This window comes from Primulina tabacum, chromosome 6 (assembly GCF_025594145.1).
Source record: "Primulina tabacum isolate GXHZ01 chromosome 6, ASM2559414v2, whole genome shotgun sequence".
Lineage (NCBI taxonomy): Eukaryota > Viridiplantae > Streptophyta > Magnoliopsida > Lamiales > Gesneriaceae > Primulina > Primulina tabacum.
The window spans coordinates 3,999,546-4,020,158 of record NC_134555.1 but is presented as its reverse complement, the minus strand read 5'-3'; the positions used below and the strand labels follow the sequence as shown (position 1 = coordinate 4,020,158).

General features: G+C 41.2%; 2 protein-coding genes across 3 annotated transcripts in view; one reads left to right on the top strand and one right to left on the bottom strand.

Moving 5' to 3' along the window:
- The first annotated feature begins 8,991 nt into the window (after window positions 1-8,991).
- On the top strand, window positions 8,992-11,573 carry LOC142548382 (ras-related protein RABF1). The gene is given in 8 exon segments (XM_075656675.1): window positions 8,992-8,995; window positions 10,047-10,132; window positions 10,263-10,360; window positions 10,457-10,562; window positions 10,884-10,923; window positions 10,926-10,972; window positions 11,059-11,145; window positions 11,400-11,573. Coding segments are annotated over 8 exon segments (507 nt in total). The 3' UTR covers window positions 11,439-11,573.
- A 379-nt stretch (window positions 11,574-11,952) lies between these two features.
- The window catches only part of LOC142548838 (DEAD-box ATP-dependent RNA helicase 40-like), a 27,717-nt gene continuing 19,056 nt past the window's right edge, over window positions 11,953-20,613 (bottom strand). The window contains exons 1-8 of one of the 2 annotated variants that reach the window (XM_075657407.1): window positions 18,967-19,123; window positions 17,205-18,572; window positions 16,767-17,003; window positions 15,472-15,540; window positions 14,656-14,925; window positions 14,220-14,570; window positions 13,479-13,756; window positions 11,953-13,318 (exon numbers count right to left, since the gene is read on the bottom strand). In XM_075657407.1, coding sequence (XP_075513522.1) covers window positions 12,262-13,318; window positions 13,479-13,756; window positions 14,220-14,570; window positions 14,656-14,925; window positions 15,472-15,540; window positions 16,767-17,003; window positions 17,205-18,557 — 3,615 coding nt within the window. In that variant the 5' untranslated portion in view covers window positions 18,558-18,572; window positions 18,967-19,123 and the 3' untranslated portion in view covers window positions 11,953-12,261. Of the gene's footprint in view, window positions 13,319-13,478; window positions 13,757-14,219; window positions 14,571-14,655; window positions 14,926-15,471; window positions 15,541-16,766; window positions 17,004-17,204; window positions 18,573-18,966; window positions 19,124-20,613 lie in introns of those variants that run through there. The other variant, XM_075657409.1, reaches the window with a different exon arrangement.

The window sequence follows — 20,613 nt, the reverse complement described above, 5'->3', positions numbered from 1 at the left end:
GTCCGCCATGAAACCTACCGAGAGACACTCGTTGAAGTCGTTTCGACTGAGATGCAGCTGTCTCATAAAAGAGGAGAGGGCAAGATTCTACATCCTCCGCCGATGCATAACCATGCTAGTTTGTTGGCAAGAATGTAGTGATTATTGATATTCTATTACTAAAAATAAATAATCTCGATTTTCTTAGAATAGAAATTCTATATTTTAATTGTACAGTGTAGTATGTAATTTTAGTTCATTCATACAAAAAGTTCGAGAAGCATTTATAAGTTCGTCCGATTTTGTGATTTAAAATGCTTCTTTCACAAAACACAAATTGTATTTGGAAGACGATTGTCGCGCTCTATAATCAATAAGTTTTTATAAGCAATGTTAGCATTCGAAAAACATCCATCTATTTTTTTCAAGAATTCTACATCATGTGCTAGTTTGCTTTTATTGATAACGAACACTTTCAAAATAATGCATTTAAATTAATATCATAACAACTCCTACGAGTCAGAAAATTTTCAAAAGTATTGCATGACCTCAATAAAGCTTCATCATCTGCACATTGTATCATCTCTAAATTGAATAAAAAACCAAATATTTGTTCAAATTTTAAAATTGTTCAAATGTTTTCATAGAAGAACAATCATGATCGATTATAAAGAGAAAATAGTTCATTTGAAAAGATTTTGCAGCTAATTGTGTCACTTCTTCACTGTTGCTTTCACCAAAATTTTTCTTTCTTCAAGCAACGCATATCTTTGAAAATACAGCTTTGATACCCCATGGATGAGCTCATTACCCCTAGCTAATCCTTAGCCCAAATGGAAGACATGCCCATGTATTCTCCTATAAATATCAGGTTCGGATGTATATCACTATATTATTTTTCAGCAGCACCCTTATATGCTCTCCACTTATATCTTCGGTCTCTGACTTGATCGTCGGAGGGGCTACATAGGGACATCCTCTTGGCCCCCTTCTAACGGTCTTATTCGTGATTTCAGGCTCAGGACAATTTCGTATAAGAATGAGTGTATCAAGTCAAGTTTGGGACCGAGGATTAATTTTTTTTATAAAAAAAGTTCAAATTTCATTAATAATTCGATCTACATATATTGAAAAAATATATGCAAAGTATTCTATTCGATTTGTTTTGTTTCTCTCTAATCATGTTTAAGTCACACAAATCTTCAAAATTTAAATATATTGAATAATATCGTACTCGAAACATGCATGTCTTGGAGACTCGATTTCTCGCTCAATTAATTCAAAAAGTAGGCAAACTGAAATTAGCCAAGAATATAATCAAATTCTTTTTTGTAATCATCTCCCAAAAACTTAGTAAGAGGGTGGTGGTCACAATCCACAATTTGAGGATATGGTTATGACAAGATGACTATATAATCAATTTCAAAAGAGTGTGAAGCAAGTAGTCCAACCATGTCCCCAATTTCAATGGTGAAGCTCAAAATGGACCCTTTTTATCTCTAATTTACATCATGTGGGATTTTCCCTTAGGATGTTGGTTAGTCAAATCAAATCTACCAAATATCACTCACACATTATGTTCAAGTTTTTCAAAGCCTACTAACATGGACACCACTTTGAAATTCATTATCCATCACGCACGCTTGCATTTTTTTATTATAATTGAGATGAGACGGTCTTATCGATTTTTAGCTGTGAGACATGTTAATCACGTTTTTATTTATAATGAAAATTAATAATTTTTCATAAGACGAGTTGTTGGAGATTCGTCTCACAAAATTATCTCGCGAGACGATCTCATAAGAATTTTGTGATTAAAATTACCCATATACATATCTTATAGCGTGTGAATTTCATAATGTTCTGTGTAGAATATTATATTTTTTATCCATGAAAATTCTTGATATATATAATTTTTTGAACTAGAAAAAGATCGAAATTCGATACCTTGTCTTAAATTTGAGAAGTTGATATCAGATTTGACACAAGTCATCCATTGTTCAAAAATTTTAACATCAATTATTTTGTAAATCATTTATGGACTGTTACACAGGCGTACTCTTGTTATAAGAGAGCAATTCTATTCCGCCCATTATGTTGTCAGGCCCAAGTTAGGAGCAACGTACTTTCCCCAACCAAAAGTGTACGATTTTATTATCTAGGGAAATTGACTCTAAAACTCTCCCTTGAAAATTTTAGGCCGTAAGTAAAAAAATTACATTAAAATATTCGAATAATAAAAAATATAATATTTTTTATTTTTCAAAATTATCCTTGATTCTTGTGCAAGTAAATAGAATATAGGACTATAAACTAGTTATCATAAAAAAAATATTCAATCGAAAATATTATAAGTAAAATTAAAAAATATTTTTTTAAGTACACATACGTTATTTCAAATGATAATGATATAATGAACTTAGGGGGCGTTTGGTTCATTGGATTAGGTGGGTTTATGATTTTTAAACCCACCTAATCAAGCGTTTGGTACGATTTTTATTTAACCAACTCAATCTCTCCTATAAATGATTAGATTGTATAAGGTGTGATAAAATAATCACTCTTCACCCCCTAGGATTATTTATCCAACTCTTAATCCATCCTATTTTTTCAATTTTACCCTTCTCTTATATCCAAACTCACCGCCACGACCGACCGACTCCGCCGCCGACCGCCGGAATACCGCAGCCGTCGCAGGTCGACCGCCGCCTACTGATGGCCGACCACCACCACAGCCGGCCGGCCGACCACCACACCATCGCCGCCACTGGAGTAAAGAAGGAAAAAAAAAAGGGCAATTTTGTCATTTCATCAAAAAATTCAAAATTATCTCACACTTAAAAATCATACCAAACAAAATATAATTTTACATTATATATTACATTTATATCACAATCATTTCTTTTATCATTTACGTACTAATCATTAGTTTATTTTATCCTCCAAACCAAACGTAGCCTTCCAGTACTATTGACGTGGTTTGAGTATGTACCCGAGTTTTACTTATTTTGGAGAAAGAAAGTACTTAGTAAAAAAAATATTTTGGTAAGAACAATTTAACATTTTTTTTTACTCTTAGAAATGAAGAAATTTTTTTAAATTATTAAAACTTTTCTTCTTTCACTGTTCAACAATAAACTCAAAATTTATGAACTCAAATTCCGAAGACTGATTAAAATTTTCGCCCAATCCCATTTCTTCGCTCCAAAACCCTAATATCTGAAGTTGGATAAATCTATAAGATTCCATTCCCGAAATATTCCGGTGCCATGGGTTGTGCATCATCCGTTGAAGGTGAATTTCAGAGCTGATCTCAAGAACATCGTGTTTGAGTGAGGTCTTCTAATTAGGCAATCATGTGGCAAACAATGACACCTTATTACCAGTGAATCAGGCGATGCCTACCAATGATGAGAGCCTTTCTTGTTTCAAATTCCACTTCCACTTCTCAAATACTGTATGATACTCACGGAAAATTGAGGGTCCAATCCCAGCGAGCGTCACTAGTCCAGACACGGGCTTCAGAATTACCCTGGGCCTGAAATCACAAATAAAACCGTTAGGAGGGGGCCAGGAGGGTGTCCTGGCGTAACCCCTCCGACGCTCAAGTCAGAGACTGAGGATATATGGGGGAGCAGCTAAGGGTGCTGCTGAAAACAATATAGTGAATTCATCAACTGAACACCCAAACCTGGTATTTATAGGAGAATACCTGGGCCCTTGGTGGGCCTGTCTTCCATTTGGGCTAGGGATGGGCCAGGGGTAGTGGGCTCATCTATGGGGTATCACCAGTCTCCCCCTCCCGAGTCGAACTGAATCGCAGGTTCGAAGTTCGATTAGTTGTGCTGTCCCCGAGTTACCGGGTGCGAGTTGTGCATGTTTTTCCAGCCGTTCGTCAGTCCCCAAAAATTTGAAAACAAATCAAGTCGCAATCTCGTCCTGAATGACAAGATTTGGTTTGAACTCCCCTAAAAATAGAGGTCACCTTCTCATTTCATTCTCATTTCTCCCACAAAAACTTCACCAGCTCTTCCAGGCCCATGCTTCACCTATGCGTTAACCCTAGCACCACTTCACTATAATCACGCCACCACTCGCGCCGCCACCTCAATCCATCTCGCCTACCGAGTCCTCGCCCTCGGCCTGCACCAGCCTCGCCACGCCTGACGCCTCACGCCGCCAGCACGCCGCCAGCACCGCGCGTACATCGTCCCTACCGCGCGCACGAGCAGCTCGCCCACCGCACGAGCAGCTCGCCCGGCGCGCAGCTTCGCCCCATCACCTCCCCGCCGAGCCCTGCCCACGTTCGCCGCGCGCGCCTCGCCCCAGCGCCTGGCCACCCTCGCGCATAGACCGCCCGTACACACGCTCGCCGCGCGCACATCGCCCCTACTGCGCGCCCGCCCGCCGCACGAGCAGCTCGCCCGACGCACGAGCAGCTCGCCCGACGCACGAGCAGCTCGCCTGTCACGCAGCTCTCCCCATCACCTCGCCACCCTCGCGCATACACACGCTCGCCCTGTCACCTCGCCCCGCCCATCAGTCACCTCGCCCTCGCCCCTCCAGCTAGCCTCGCCTTGCCCTATCACCTCGCCCTCGCCCCAACACCTCGCCCAACACCTCGGCCAGCACCTCGTCCTCGCCCCAACACCTCGCCCAACACCTCGGCACGCTCGCCCAGCCCCGTGCCACGCTCGCCCAGTGATGAGAATTTTGATATATTCCCTTGCGAAGGGCTGTGTGATTTCTGAAAAAATTATGGGGGCGTTGCCCCCACACCCCCACGACCTGACCGGGCAGGTCGATCCCCGTAATTTTCGCAGCGGCAAACATTGTTCGTTAACGACAAACGAAATAAATTTTTCTAACACAGTATGCCCTCTTTGCCCCCATCTTCAAGGTCTTCTACTAAGCTTTTGAAGGGAAATAGTTTCCACTTCCCCGTGCCCTTGACTCCTCTGCTAAAATTGTTCATAGCAGGAAAATAAAATTCAACACCTCCACCCTCTGACTCCTCTGCTAGGTGACTCCATAGCATGAAGATAAAATTCAACACCTCCACTCTAACTCCTCTGCTAGGCGATGCCTTAGCAGGAAAATAAAATTCAACGCGCCCACCCCTAACTCCTCTGCTAGCGATGCCTTGCAGGAAAATAAAATCAACACCTCCACCCTCTAACTCCTCTGCTAAGCCGGGCCTTAGCAGGAAAATCAAACTCTCACCTCATCATCTCATAACTCCTCTGCTAAGCCGGGCCTTAGCAGGAAAATAAAATCAACACTCCCCTCTAACTCCTCTGCTAAGCCGGGCCTTAGCAGGAAAATAAAATTCAATGCGCCCACCCTCTAACTCCTCTGCTAGGCGATGCCTTAGCAGGAAAATAAAATCACACTCCACCCTCTAACTCCTCTGCTAAGCCGGGCCTTAGCAAGAAAATAAAATCAACACCTCCACCCTCTAACTCCTCTTCTAAGCCGGGCCTTAGCAGGAAAATAAAATTCAATGCGCCCACCCTCTAACTCCTCTGCTAGGCGATGTCTTAACAGGAAAATAAAATCAACACCTCCACCCTCTAACTCCTCTGCTAAGCCGGGCCTTAGCAGGAAAGTAAAATCAACACCTCCACCCTCTAACTCCTCTGTCAAGTCGGGCCTTAACAGGAAAAATCAAACTCTCAATTCATCATCTCATAACTCCTCTGCTAAGCCGGGCCTTAGCAGGAAAATAAAATCAACACATCCACCCTCTAACTCCTCTGCTAAGCCGGGCTTTAGCAGGAAAATAAAATCAACACCTCCACCCTCTAACTCCTCTGCTAAGCCGGGCCTTAGCAGGAAAATAAAATTCAACGCACCCACCCTCTAACTCCTCTGCTAGGCGATGCCTTAGCAGGAAAATAAATATTCTCCACCCTCACCCTCAAACTCCTCTGCTAGGCGACAACATAGCAGGAAAATAAAATTTTTCTTCTCCCCCACTCTGCTCCTCTGCTAGGCGATGCCTTAGCAGGAAAATAAATATTCTCCACCTCACCCTCTACTCCTCTGCTAGGCGATGCCTTAGCAGGAAAAATTTAACTTTTCTCCCTCCCACTCCTCTCCTCTACTAGGCGCAACCTAAGTAGGTAAAATAAAATTCATATAATCCTCATAATACAAGAACAACCACGAACTTAATATAAGAACTTGGCTTTATTAAATATCAACTGATAACGTAAGACAAATTCAGGAACGAAATACATCAAAAATGAAGTAAAGATATTCTCTAAGGTGGTAAGCGTTCTCATGCCTCTTTAGAGCATTACCCAGCGCATTCTCCAACTTTCCTCTCAGCTCCTCTTGTACCTCCACAGGACAAAGTTACCCATTTAGAAGCTTCTCCGAATGACTCTACAACTGCAAGACTGAGCTCAAGCTTCCATGCGAATGCTCGTGACCTCTCTTTTCTTCTTCCTTCACGATTCTTTCATAACAACGACGTGCGACTTTTTGGTCCCCACATAGGACTCCAACTCCTCTTCCCACATGAAACTTAAGCTTCTGATGATAACTGGAAGCTACTGCTCTAAAATCCTTCAGGGCTGGTCATCCTAGAATTCCACTATACGCTGACGGGGTATCTACTACAGTGAAGGCTATCACCTTTGTTACCCGCCGAGGATCAGTCCCCAAGGATAGGGGAAGAACAATCTGACCCAAAGGCAAGATGACGTGTTCTGCAAACCCATACAGCGGGGTGGATACCGGCTCAAACTCAAATCCTCTCATCCTCATTTGATCCAACGTGCTCTTGAACAAGACGTTCACGGAGCTTCCATTATCAATAAATATTCTCGCCACATCATAATTGACAATGGTGATCGTTACCACCAAGGCATCGTTATGTGGAGTCACAACGCCTCGGAGGTATTCCGGCCCAAAGCTAATGACGGGGTCTTGTGGTAAGTCTACACCCCTAGATATCTCAAAGTTCTTCAACCTTCTCCCATGTGCCTTCCGAGCTCGCCCAGAGTCTCCATCAGTAGCACCCCCCGAGATCATATGAATCATTCCTCTCGTAGGGTGGTTATCCTCATTCATTCCCCTCCTCGGTTCCACGAGCTCCTGAGGGACATCTTGACATCCACCTTCCCCTCTCTGCTCACCCATCCTCTGATTTATCCATGGAGGGCCTTGACCACGCCTAGGGGGCGAGCGAGACCTTTGTCGACTCCTTGATGAGGATCCTTCTCGTCTATCCTGTGAAGGCAATCTAGCACTGCACCCAACCCTTCGCGACTTCTCCCACCTCCCCGCGGGCTCCCTCACCTCCATCACCTCGTCCCGACTCCTATCTAGGGGAACATGGTATGAGAATTGTCTTCTACTACTAGTTCTGTCTTCCTCTCTTTCCCCCGCACCCCTCTTCCTTCCTCTCTTCTCCGCTCCCTCAACTCTACTTCCTCCGGGCCGGCTCTCCATCTTCTGTACCGTTGGGCATCTTCCAAGTTTACATATTTCTCAGCTCGAGCCAACAGATCATCATAGCTCAACGGAGGCTTCTTGACCAGCGACTTGAAAAACTCTCCTCCCCTCAGTCCTTGTGTGAAGGCACTTATCATGATGTCAGGGGTAGCCGCTGGTATTTTCCAGCGCTGCACTGTTGAAACGCTGGAAAAATTCTTGCAAAGTTTCATTCTCTTGGCTGTTTCATCACGAACAGGCTCAAATAATTTTTCTGGTGCCTCTTGCTGCTAGCAAATCGGTGCAAGAAGGCAGCTGAGAAGTCCTCAAAAGAACGTATAGAGCTGGGCTGCAAAGTGTTAAACCACTGATGTGCTGACCTCACCAACGTGCCCAAAAACACCCTGCACCTGACTCCATTCGAATATTGGTGCAACAGAGCCGCATTCTCAAACCTCCCCAAGTGTTCTTCGGGGTCCGTATGTCCATCATATTCTCCAACGTTTGACTGTCGGAAATTTGGAGAAAGCCCCTCTTCCAAAATGGCGAGGGAAAAAGGACTTCCTTTCTCGGGCGCTGCAGCTCTGTTTCCCAACTGCTGCCTCATCATCCGTATCTCCCTCCACATCTTCTCCATCTCCGGATTCTCCTCACTGAGGAGGGGTCGCATCTCCTCTACCCTACTCTGACTACCCTCCACATTCTCCTCTCACTCCTGGCGAGCGGCCTGCTCTTCTGCAAACATAGACTCTTGATTCCTCTTTATGGCCTCATCCACTGTCCGGGTGATAAATTGTCCCAACTGTTCTAGGGTCAAGTTCCCCACATTCTCATTGGGACGGGGTTGCTCGACCCTTGTCTCGTGAAGGGGCTGCTCGGTTCTTGTCTCTTGACGAGGTTGTTCATGTCTCGTCTCAAGACGCGGTTGTTCATGTCTTGTCTCAACATGAGATTGTTCGGGTTCCCTCCGAGGACGCGATGATGCTGAGGTAGCTCTTCTACTTCCTTTCTTGCTTACCATCTCTACGCCTCAACTCAAGTGTTCCCACAGACGGCGCCAAGTGATACTCACGGAAAATTGAGGGTCCAATCCCAGCGAGCGTCACTAGTCCAGACACGGGCTTCAGAATTACCCTGGGCCTGAAATCACAAATAAGACCGTTAGGAGGGGGCCAGGAGGGTGTCCTGGCGTAACCCCTCCGACGCTCAAGTCAGAGACTGAGGATATATGGGGGAGCAGCTAAGGGTGCTGCTGAAAACAATAGAGTGAATTCATCAACTGAACACCCAAACCTGGTATTTATAGGAGAATACCTGGGCCCTTGGTGGGCCTGTCTTCCATTTGGGCTAGGGATGGGCCAGGGGTAGTGGGCTCATCCATGGGGTATCACTGTATATTTTGAAATTTCAAACCATCCCACTTTCATACTTGTCACCGTCTTCCCAGTTTCGTCTCAAATTAACTAAAATCACGAGCTTATCACTTGAAATCAGGTGAAGGCTGAAGTTCATCACGGGTTTACATTTATTGTATTACGGTCTGCCCAAAGTATAATGTAGGACAGTCTAATGGGTATATGTGTGAACTTTCTAGCATTTTTCCTTTCATAGTGAGATTCTACTTGAGATGTTAGCTGATTTCTGCTTGTTGTGGAGTCTTTAAATCAGTTTTAACTGCTTCGAACTAGGGATATTTTATTCGAAAACCAGATATTATCCTAAAATTTGCTCTACCGTCTTTGGATGTGTTTTGTTGTTGCGCGTGCTTTAATGAATGAGCTGACTTGGTGACAGAATGCTTTGAGCATCACTAATTGCTGCTGCTTGTTATCATTGAACACTTCATCCTTTGGGCCATTGGTGCTGGGCATTTCCGAGTTTGACTCTCGTGTGTCCTTGTAAAGCAACTAAGGACTTTGCAGACTCATTCAAGGATGATATTAGGTGGAAAGTCGGGGACGGGTGTATATGAAGGTTCTTGGAAGATGTGCTGTCAGCTGTGGCTTTTAATGAGAGATTCTTATAGTCTATGAATCATCTACCTTACAGAATAACCCTATTTTGAATTTTTTTTTTTTGGAATTTTCACTGTGAGGACAGTGAGGTTTTCTGTACGGGAGAAACGAGGGAGTCGAGTTCATTATATTGTTTAGAGCATTTTATAGCGTGCATGTGCATGATTTTAATGCTGATATTGAATAGAAGGTGGGAATGGCAAGATGACATTAAGTAAATTTGCATAGTAAAGCTGCAAAGAAATGAAAGTATGGGCCTGAATGATATTTTAGTGAAAAAGGAAATTAATAAAATCAAATAATACTGTGCTATGATTTTTAATCACTCTGCTTCTGCTATATATTGTATCAGGTTCCATCTACTGAGCCATGCAAATTGCAATTCTAACTTTTAAACATCAGAGGCCTGTATACCTATTGCATCATTTCTATTGAGATAGAAGTTGCGCTGTCATTATCACCTCACCACCTCTGGTTTTCCTTGATCATGGTTGTCAATTACTACTGAATTTTTTTAGTTTGAGGTTTTTCTGAAATGATTTGGATAAAATGTTGAAAGCACTAAAAAGCATCTGCTTTTGTGCACTTAATAGTTTCCATTATCTCCAGAGCTGGTGCTCTTAGGTGATTCTGGGGTTGGGAAAAGCTGCATTGTTCTTCGATTTGTTCGTGGTCAGTTTGATCCTACGTCTAAGGTAAAGGATAATGTATGTTATGTGGAATGCCAAATAGTGCTCATTAAATTTGTAACTATTGGATAATGTATAGAAGTTGGATTATGTGATTGTCAGATGGATCTATCCAAACTTGTAACATCTTTGACAGGTCACTGTTGGAGCATCTTTCTTGTCTCAGACAATAATAGCCTTGCAAGATTCAACTACAGTGAAATTTGAAATATGGGACACTGCTGGACAAGAAAGGTTATTTTTACCAATCAATCTCCTAACCTAATCCTTTCCCAATTCTGGATAGACGAATTTTGTGCAAATGATCGGACAAGCATTGCCGCTGTGCAGGTATGCCGCACTGGCGCCTCTGTATTACCGAGGTGCTGCAGTTGCCGTAGTGGTGTATGATATTACTAGTCCCGAATCATTCACCAAAGCACAGTATTGGGTCAAGGTATGTCCAAGAGATCCACATCATGTATCCTAAAATTCTCAAAAAAGACGAGATAAACTTACTCAGATTATGCACTGAGCTGTTGAATCCAGCTTTAAAGTTTGGTTGCAGCTTCTACTGTAGGCTTTGTAAGATTAAAACCTCAATAGCAACCAGTTATGTGTTCTTAGCATATGAAGCTGTATTGTGCACTTAACTGATTGCTATTTCATTGCGCATTTCTAGTACTTATTCTACACTCACAACAACGTCATAGATTTTACTCCGCAGAACAATCTGCCATTTTCCTCTATTAACATTTGACAATAATTGAAACTAAAGGAGTTACAAAAGCATGGAAGCCCAGATATAGTCATGGCTCTCGTAGTAATAAAGCTGATCTTCTTGAAAAAAGAGAAGTACCAGTTCTAGTAAGCACATAAATTCTACATTAGATTTCCCTACTGTTGGCATTCTTTTGGTATGTCAAACTGTAGCATTCTTGTATATTTCGAAGGATGGAAATGACTATGCTGAAAAGAACGGAATGTTCTTTATAGAGACCTCTGCCAAGACTGCTGACAATATAAACCAGCTCTTTGAGGTAAATTTTTACCTTATTTTTACTTTCATTTTTATGCAATATTTCACATCAATCGGCCAGTTATGTTATAATCAAATGGTCCAAATGTTCTTACTGTCTGTTAACCTTGCAACAATGTGATGAATTATTTCTTTTTTTTTTGAAGTCGATGTTGATGCTTGCAAGAGCACTCTGCTCCATGTTCCTTTTGTCATAAAACATAAGCTATTTGGTTTCACTTGCTGTGGAACTTAACTCGGTTTTGCTGTGGGCAGGAAATCGCCAAGAGACTGCCACGGCCGTCTTCGTCATGAATACGCTTTCACCGGACTTCAATTTGTGTTACTTAGATTGCTCATCTCCCTGTACTATGTAACCTATTATGTTTTTTCAGTTAAATACACAAGTTCGTGCACACAATTTCAATCTAAGATAAATTGTTCTTTGAACCTGTATGACCTAACTATTTAAAATTATATATCTGAAATTAATAAAACGTGATATCGGCATGTGCTTTTGTGATGCACGAACTCTTCGCACACATTGATAATGTACCATACTCTTGAAATTTACAAAAATAGAAGAGCCCCCAGTTTCAATTAAGAAAAAAAAAAAGATGAATGTTGCATACACCTATAGCTGCCCAAATTCCCAAAATGTTAATGAAGCTGTAAATTTCAAAATGCTTTACTAAAGGTGGAAGTGAAAAAGATCGTGATAAAATATGATTAAACAAAAAAAGATACGCACATCTCCCCTGCTCTTATAACAGCATCCCACGTGGACATGTCTTTCAAGAATTTAGGATAGAATTAGCTATAAACCACATTAATAAAACTGAAGTAGATTCAAACAAAATAAGCAGTGTGATAACACCGAAAGTTCCGAATATTAATTTTTGTTTGTAGACCCATAAGTGAATGTGCCAAATTCAATAGGGGGATGCAAATAATACCTAAGACAATGTAAAGGAAAAATGGTAGATCGCTGGATGGCACTCAGTGGCGTCGTAACCATAATTATGTAGAACACTAGCAATACAGAGAAAACCAGTTTGGATTCATGCATTACGGTATGCCAATCGTCTTCCTAACTGGATCGATGCATTCAGCATAGTGGAGATCAAAATCTGCAACCCTAGGGCTCGACAGGAGGATTGTTTGAAGGATCAGCTTCAGCAACAAGGTTGCCAAGATCCACAGCTGCTACCAAAGGAACCTTCTCTGCTGGCTCAACTCCACTAAATGCATTGCCTCCAGTACCAGGAGACGTCAAGGATGCTTCGGGTTTACGGGGTGCAACCTCAGTTTTTGGTGGTGAAACATTTACCTGGTCGAATTTCGTTTTGCGTGGTGGCCTTCTCTCGTATCTATCATTGCTGCGGCTCCGGCTGCGTCTAGGGCTCCGGCTTCGGCTGCTCCTTGGACTCCGGCTCCGAGACCAACTCCGGCTCCGGCTATAACTCCTATCTCTGCTACGGCTTCTGCTAGAACTTCGGCTTCGACTGGAATCCCATGTTCGAACTCTATCAGGGCTCCGGCTGAAACTCCGACCCCTACTTCTATCAGGGCCATCTCTTCGACTTTCGAATCGCCCCCGGCCCCGGCCTCGTCCTCTCACATCTAAATTGTTGAATCGATCATGTGCGCCACGTCCACCCCTGTCCCATCCCAACCGAGCACCTGAAGGACCACCATCTCTCCCACCACCACGACCACCAAAATTTCCATCTCTCATCCCTCCTCGTCCATGGAAACCACCATCTCTCATCCCTCCACGTCCACCAAAGCTGTCATCCCTCATTCCGCCTCGGCCACCAAAACCACCATCCCTCATGCCTCCACGACCGCCAAAGCCACCATCTCGTATCCCACCACGATCACCAAAGCCATCTCTCATGCCACCACGACCACCAGAATCCCAACGACCAGCACCACCACCACCAGAATCATAACGGTTAATGGGACCTCGATCCTTACCAAAACCAGGCCCACCACGTAAAGCTATGTCTCTCACCTCAGGAGGCACATGCTGGTTGGCCCCCTCCAAAACTTTAACAAGATCAGGAGCATGTTTCCAGTCTTGCTCAGAGAAAAATGTGTACGAAACTCCTGTAGCACCAGCTCTCCCAGTTCTTCCAATTCGATGAACATAGTCCTCAATCCCAGTTGGAAAGTCATAATTGATCACAACCCTGTGACAAGATAGTTTTGAAAGGCGTAGATAACATAAAATTAAAACTGATGGCCAGAAGTGTCAAAAGGAGGAAAAAGTGAAACAAACTAGACAAAAAAATGTTATAATCCAAAAGATACTTAGAATTGTAAATCGAAGCAAAAACAAAAGTTCCAGACCTTATGTCTCTTATGTCAAGCCCCCGAGCAGCAACATCAGTGGCGACTAAAACTGGGGACTTCCCAGTTCGGAATTGATTAAGAACCCAATCTCTCTCACCCTGAGATTTGTCTCCATGAATTACAGCTGCTCCAAAGTTACGTCCAATACTACGAGCCAGCTGGTCACACAACTTTTTAGTGGAACAAAAAATGATAAATTTAGAACCACGTTCCTGGGATCTAAGAATTTGCTCCAAGCGCCTTTGCTTCTCCATTTCTGGGACTACTTCCACATGCTATTGCAGCAAAGTAGTTTTTTGTTAATGGATAATCATAATACACGTGCTTAAAAGATTTATTTCAATCAATAAAGTAATGCAACGATATAAATGCGTGTAATATACTCCTAACACTGACAAACACTAAAAACCTAAAATCTGAATACAATGCTACGAAGGAGCAAAAAGGTAAGTCTGGTGTAGTATCACAGTCCTAATTTAGACCTGTCAAACTAATAGCAATAAATTGATATATCAAACAAAATGCTTTAACTGCTTGAATTCAACCAACGAAACAATAAGCACATACATAAAAAGTATCAGATTCCAGAAACCACCAAAAGGAATAGCCATACTAGTCACACTCCAGGCCCTTAAGCCACTTATTTTTACAATAATATTTATTTTTTGAATATGTATAATAAGATTATTGACGATTCAATTTCCCTTTGGGATAACATTTCCTTTTTTACATATATACCTGTGTGATAGCCTTATTCGCAGTGAGCTCATCAACAGTGCCAATGTTGACCTGCACGGGATTAACTAGTAAATCACTAGCTATTTTTCTAACTTCCTTGGGCCAGGTTGCAGTGTACATAAGAGTTTGCCTTCTTGGAGGCAACTCATTGACGATTTTACGAATCTGTGGCTCAAAACCCATATCAAGCATTCTATCAGCCTCATCAAGAACAAGAAAAGAGATCTGTCTAAAGTCAATCCTCTTCATTTCAAGGATGTCATTGAGTCGACCCGGAGTTGCCACAACAATATCCACCCCTCGATCTAGTTCTTTTAATTGAAGGCCTTTTGGAGCACCACCATACAAGCACTGAAACAAAGCAACAACTTGAGGTCTACATCTATAACTAAAGCAATAACTGATTTGCTAATAAGAAAAAGATTTGAAGGTCAACCGTGCATGAAACCCTAGATGATCGACCAAACTTGAGCGCTTCATCCTGAATTTGGGTGGCAAGCTCCCTGGTTGGAGACAAAACCAACACAGTTGGACCATTCTGAGAATTGTTTTGTCGTCGTCGCAGATGAATGAATGCAGGAATAAGATAGCCAAGTGTTTTGCCAGACCCTGTCTTTGCAATAGCAACTATGTCCCTGTTCTGTAAAGAAATAGGCCATGTTTGTGCCTGAATGGGCGTGGGAGCAGAGAAACCAGCAAAACGCAACTGCAAAGATCGAGTAAAAATGAACTTCAGTAGACTGCTCCAAAGAAAGTTCAAACCAGTGACAAAACTATCATAAAGTTGAGCCTACGCTAGTCTAATGTGGGAGAAGGTAACAAAATCAAATAAAAATATAATTGCTCAAGGGGTTTGCGGTTGCTTACTGAAGCAACTCGAGGCAACAAAAAGGAGCAATTAAAAGAGAAGAAACGGAGCCAATAGCTAGAAATCCCAGTCACATATTTATTGTGAATTGGATACCGGGCACCAACCACCCCTCAAGAAGCAGTGCCCAATGAAGGCTCCAACAGTTGATTAGCACCCTTATACACTCAGAATAGTTGTCGCACAGAAATGCGCATCGCAGTGCAGCGTACGACATGTGCTCCCCCTCTGGAGCAGATATCGCACCTGCGACAAGTTAGAATTGATGAGCTAAAAGTATGAATTTTGTAAATGAAACATTAAGCAGGGCATAAGGAACATCACCTCTGTATAACATGTGCATTTTGAAAATATTAATTCATCCAATTAGGTTCAAACACTTACATCCTGTAGTAATTCTGGCGGAAATCCAGTGGCTTCAAAAGTCATGAATGGAGCTGGAACGTCGTCACCCTGAACAATATAAACCAAGCATCACTCAGTTTGATATGATCGAGCATCCGTTCGCGTAGAAATTATTGGAAAAAATAATTAATGCAGCAGCCAAACAATCTCACTGCAAATAAAATTATGAGGGGTACAGGTGTAACAATACAAAGGTAATTTAATACACACAAGCTGTCACTAAAACAAACCAATACATGAATCTTGTCCATGGAGCCTTTAATTACTTTCCATTGGCCCCATTTTAACAGAAGATATATTCCATTTGATAGCAACTGTGAATCTTGGCCATGATTAATTACTTACTGAGTTAAATGCATGAAAATTGAACCTATGAAGTAGCTTCTTGCCCTTGTCACCTTTCTAAATTAAAGAATTTCTAAAGGCTTGACATATTAGTTCAGTCAAATAACTGTAAAGCTAGAGAACTGTGAGAAAATTAGGAGCTATATGACAGGATCTTCCACATCTTAGACAAGAAAAATGCATGCACATATTTTATTTGTGCTGTCTGAAAAAATTACTTGGAAGTTCTTTCTGATAAATAAAGTAAAGAAATGGCACAACAGAACCCGATTTTGCCAATGCAAGAGACATCTTGCCTCAATGCAAACAAATTAAAAATTAGGAGCAAAATATGACATGAAACTAGATAGGCAATGTCATTATTTTACACAACTTTGGGGGACTAGAATTATTTGTAATTTCAAAAGGATTTCCTCTTGACAAAACTGTAGGATAACTTCTCATGGCCCAATTTCCTCAACCATGCTTTCAAGACTCTATATTCATTCAAGTTGAGTATCACTTATTATTCATCTTTCTCCTTATAATGGTCCCTTCGACCCTGATAACTTTCCTCTAGATAGTTTTGGTCAGGAAAAAAATATTGCCCCGTGTTTAAAATTGAAGTACTCTCAGCTGATTTATAGCAGTCATACATCAAAATTTAAAATCGTTCAACAGTAAAATCTCTATAGATAATTTGCGTGGCAGACATTATCAAGTCCAAACGTCTACGTCAAAACACGTGAATGCCGACCTTTTGGTAGCAAGAAAGATGTGTAACCAGAAAATTACCTTGTGCCTTTTTAACCCTTCTACAAGGTTCAAAGTCAAATCCAGCAACTAACAATCTATCACATTATTCATTCAGCTACATTAATATAAGCATAACTGGTGTTTCCTCTAGGATTTTAGATATTAAAAACCAAGATAAGATAAAATGACCATACCGTGGCGGTTACTTCATGCTTCTGTCGATAAATTTCTGCTGCTGATAAATGAATAGGATCTGAAGGTCCCGTGATCGCTGAAGGAGGTCTGAGAAAAGCATTGTTGGGAAAAGGAGGGGCTCCAGAAGCATGACTATAGACCCCATGCAAATCAGGTCCTCCAGAAGGACCAGGACCATTCAATCTTCCTGGGACAATAGGAGTGACATTTTGAGGGAAATCACCCATCCTCATTTCCTGGTACAAAAAATAACTAGTCTAAATAAACATTCAACACGGGATTTTGTTGCAACTTGAAGCATATAGAATATGCAACTAGCAAGAACATTACTCAACAGATAGTTTTCACGAACTGGCATTAACATATGAGCATACACCCATGTCAAATATTCATTTAAGGGCGTCCTATTTTCCCATGTTTCTGGACAAAGAAATTACCTGTTGATTTCTTGCCATGGGTAAGGGTGCAAGCTTGGGCAGCTGATGCATTGCAGGGGCGCCCTTGTCAGCGCTGTAGTTAAAATCATTTCCAGTTCTTCCAAGATGGTTTTCTTCATAAGCCATCTTTGATGCTACAGGAGGCGGATTCTGCTGCTGGCTATGCATCATCCCAGGGTCCATCTGATTTGGAAATCTAGAACCATAATATGAATGTGCTAAGTCTGCCCCAGCTTGATGCACCTGAAGCGAAGGATTGGTTTGTCGCAGATTGACAGATAAGCCACCATATAGGGTTTCTTGGTTTGGCGTAGTGCTCATATGTGATGCTTGACTGGAACTTGCTACTGCAGACAAGTTTTGCATAGACGGAGTCCCTGTTTGCTGAACCTGCGCAGGTGAAAATCCAGCTTTCTTCCCTTGCTGATACTCTACATCATCTATTTGAGGAATTCCATTTTTCTGTTCTCGGGGACGGGGAAACTGTTGCCCTTGCATCATATGCTGGTGGGCAGCTACAAAACCAGAGTGCTTTCCATGATGAAAGTTAGAGTCGTCTCTTGGAGCAAGTCCTGCCACTTGGTCTTGTTGGTGAGGTAACAGCGACCCCGGAATTAAATGCTGGGATGGCTGCAAGGAACTTTGTGGACCCTGTGGAGACATGTTCTGTTGATGAGCTATGTATGGCGTTTGGTAAGGGTTAAATTGGAAACCATGTGGATTTCCCATCTGAGAGCTTGAATACATTTGACCTTGTGGACCATGAGGCTGCATCTGTTGAGAAGATGCTTGGCTGCCTGGTTGAGTGGGAACATGCGGTGTTGGTTGCGAAATTCCTTGCTGACCTGGCTGTGTAAACATTTGTCCCAACAGGGATGGCACTTGCTGACCAGGTTGCTCCACCATTTGCGTCCTAATTTGTTCAGGTGCCAAATGACCCTGCTGTATCCCCGATCCCAAGTGTGGCCCCTGCACCTGACCAGGTGGTGGCACTTGATGTTGAGAAAGCTGTGGTGTCAGCTGAATGTGTTGCTGGGATGATGAGCTGATAAGTTGCCCTTGTAGCATAAGGGCCGGTGTATGTTGCTGGTTCTGAAAACCATCTGATTGCACTGTTCTTGTTGATGGTATAGGATTTAGCTTGGGGGTAGGAGCTGCAGGTGGTGGCCCTAGTGGCAACGGTGGTGGTAAAGCTGTCGGCTTTTCATATTGAGTGGCATTTGTTTCAGGATTCCAGTAATATAAGACGTCCGTACTTCCATCTATCAATCCTTTCCAAGGTTGAGGCAGAGTAGGATCATCTGGCGCATATCTGGGGCCATGTGTACTGGGGGATGCCTCTGCAGAAGCCATTCCAATTTGGACACCCTGACAGAAATTGAAATTAATTTCTAGAAAGCGACAAAGTAAAAGGAATTAAAGCTCGATCCAGGTAGTGGCCAAAACATGCAGCAGTTGCGCTGAAATAAAATATCATACGAAATATGCTCCATACATCTATTAAACAATCAAATCCAGTTGGATTTATAAATACAGAATGTGAAATTCACCAAATTAAATTAGTTTAAACCCTCGAACATATTCATGGTGGATTATGAAACAGATAAACAACAATCACTGAATCAAAGACTAAATTTCAATCATGATTAATCAGCTATCTACACCGCCGTAATCTCAGGAATTTTTCTGCTAAAAAACATCGAATAACATTAAATAAGCTCAAAAATAACAATAGCTTTACATAATAAATCTCGAAACTTACTGAAAATCCGAGCTAAACAGGTCCCCCCGACTTCAGCTCCACAGGAGAAATTGGATTACAAAATTACGGATGGAAGGGAGGGCACGATTTATCATTTATGTATTATCAAGGTTAGGGTTCAAAGGGGAGTGATTGTCTGGGTGCGGGTGTACAGATCTGAGTTCCTACTTTCTAGGTTTCACAAAATTTTATTTCCAAATAAAAAATTATAAATTTATTAATATTAACATTCAATTTATTATGAATAAAACTGAATTGGCAAGATTATGTATATTTATTTAAAAATATTTTTATAATATTTTTTTAAATAAAAAATGAAGCACTTTTAATCATTAGATTAGATATATGTTAAAAAATCAACATGCCACAAAAGATAGTTATTTTAATATTATTACAATTTTTAAAATGAAAATAAAGAGAAATTATGGATGATAATTAATTAATGTATTTTAAAGGTCAGAAAAGTAACAATTGGGTCTGTAATATATTTAAGCAATATAGATATGTTTTAAAAATATGTATTTCTTTTTAAAAAAAATTGTAAGACTGAATATAGAGTTCAGAGAGGTGAACAAACTCTTTTAAAATGTTATTTGAAACTTGAGTTGGCCTGAACACTTGTCCGTTGTTAATATCTATTTCTTAACCGGCTAGATGCATTTAGATCACTGAAAATTATTTTTTAAGTATGTAAGGGTTCTATTATACTAGTGATTCAATATATACTCTTTTGAGCAATCTTTTAGCCAAGCAACCGTATGTATAGATAGATAGATTGATAAATAGACATATATGAAAACAAATGAAAGTAAAGAACATACGATAAATGGAAGTTCGAATGTACAATCCTTCTACATCTCTCATTCTTCGAATCAAATAGGGAATTCACTAAAAATTTTGGTTTTACAACAGCTTATAGCAACTCACTTTAATTATGATTTATCATATTCTCATACCGTAACTCTTAGTATCTTTTACAACATAAACTCAAGTTGTTTATAAAACCCTATGTTCAGACAGATACAAACACAACTCTTTAACAAGTAGCTTGAATAGCTAGAGTTGTTAAAGCAACACAAATTGATCATTAATTATCAGATATGAACATAAAGCATGTGCTAAGACGAGCATCTGTATCTTCTTCAGTCTTGAATCATGTCTTTAAATGCACAACTCCTTCAACGATCAAATCTACAACAAAACAAATACTTGTACCGATAGACAACAAAAAAGAAAGTTATCTTTTGTTTTTTTCTTTATAGTATGACGCAATTAATGCACCTTGATATGTATCTAAAAATGACAATAAACGGCTTCTGAAAAGTTTATTCATTAGAGAGAAATGTTTGATCATATCTGTCTTTTTAAGAGACATTCTTGACACTGGAGACATCAAATTATGTGCATTGATTGGTCAAATGATCTTTTAAAATGTCGGGACGATATGTACAAATATTAACTTGGTGCGCAAGCATACTAGTCAAAGACTAAGCTACAACTTGATCTTCTTATACAGCCCGCTTACAGTCTTTGATACAGCTTGATTTGGCATATAAGTATGCATCTTGTGTCACGCCCCGAGACCAAGGTTAGTCAACACCGACGTTGTTCAACAATCACATATTCGCTAAACAACAATCCTCGTTG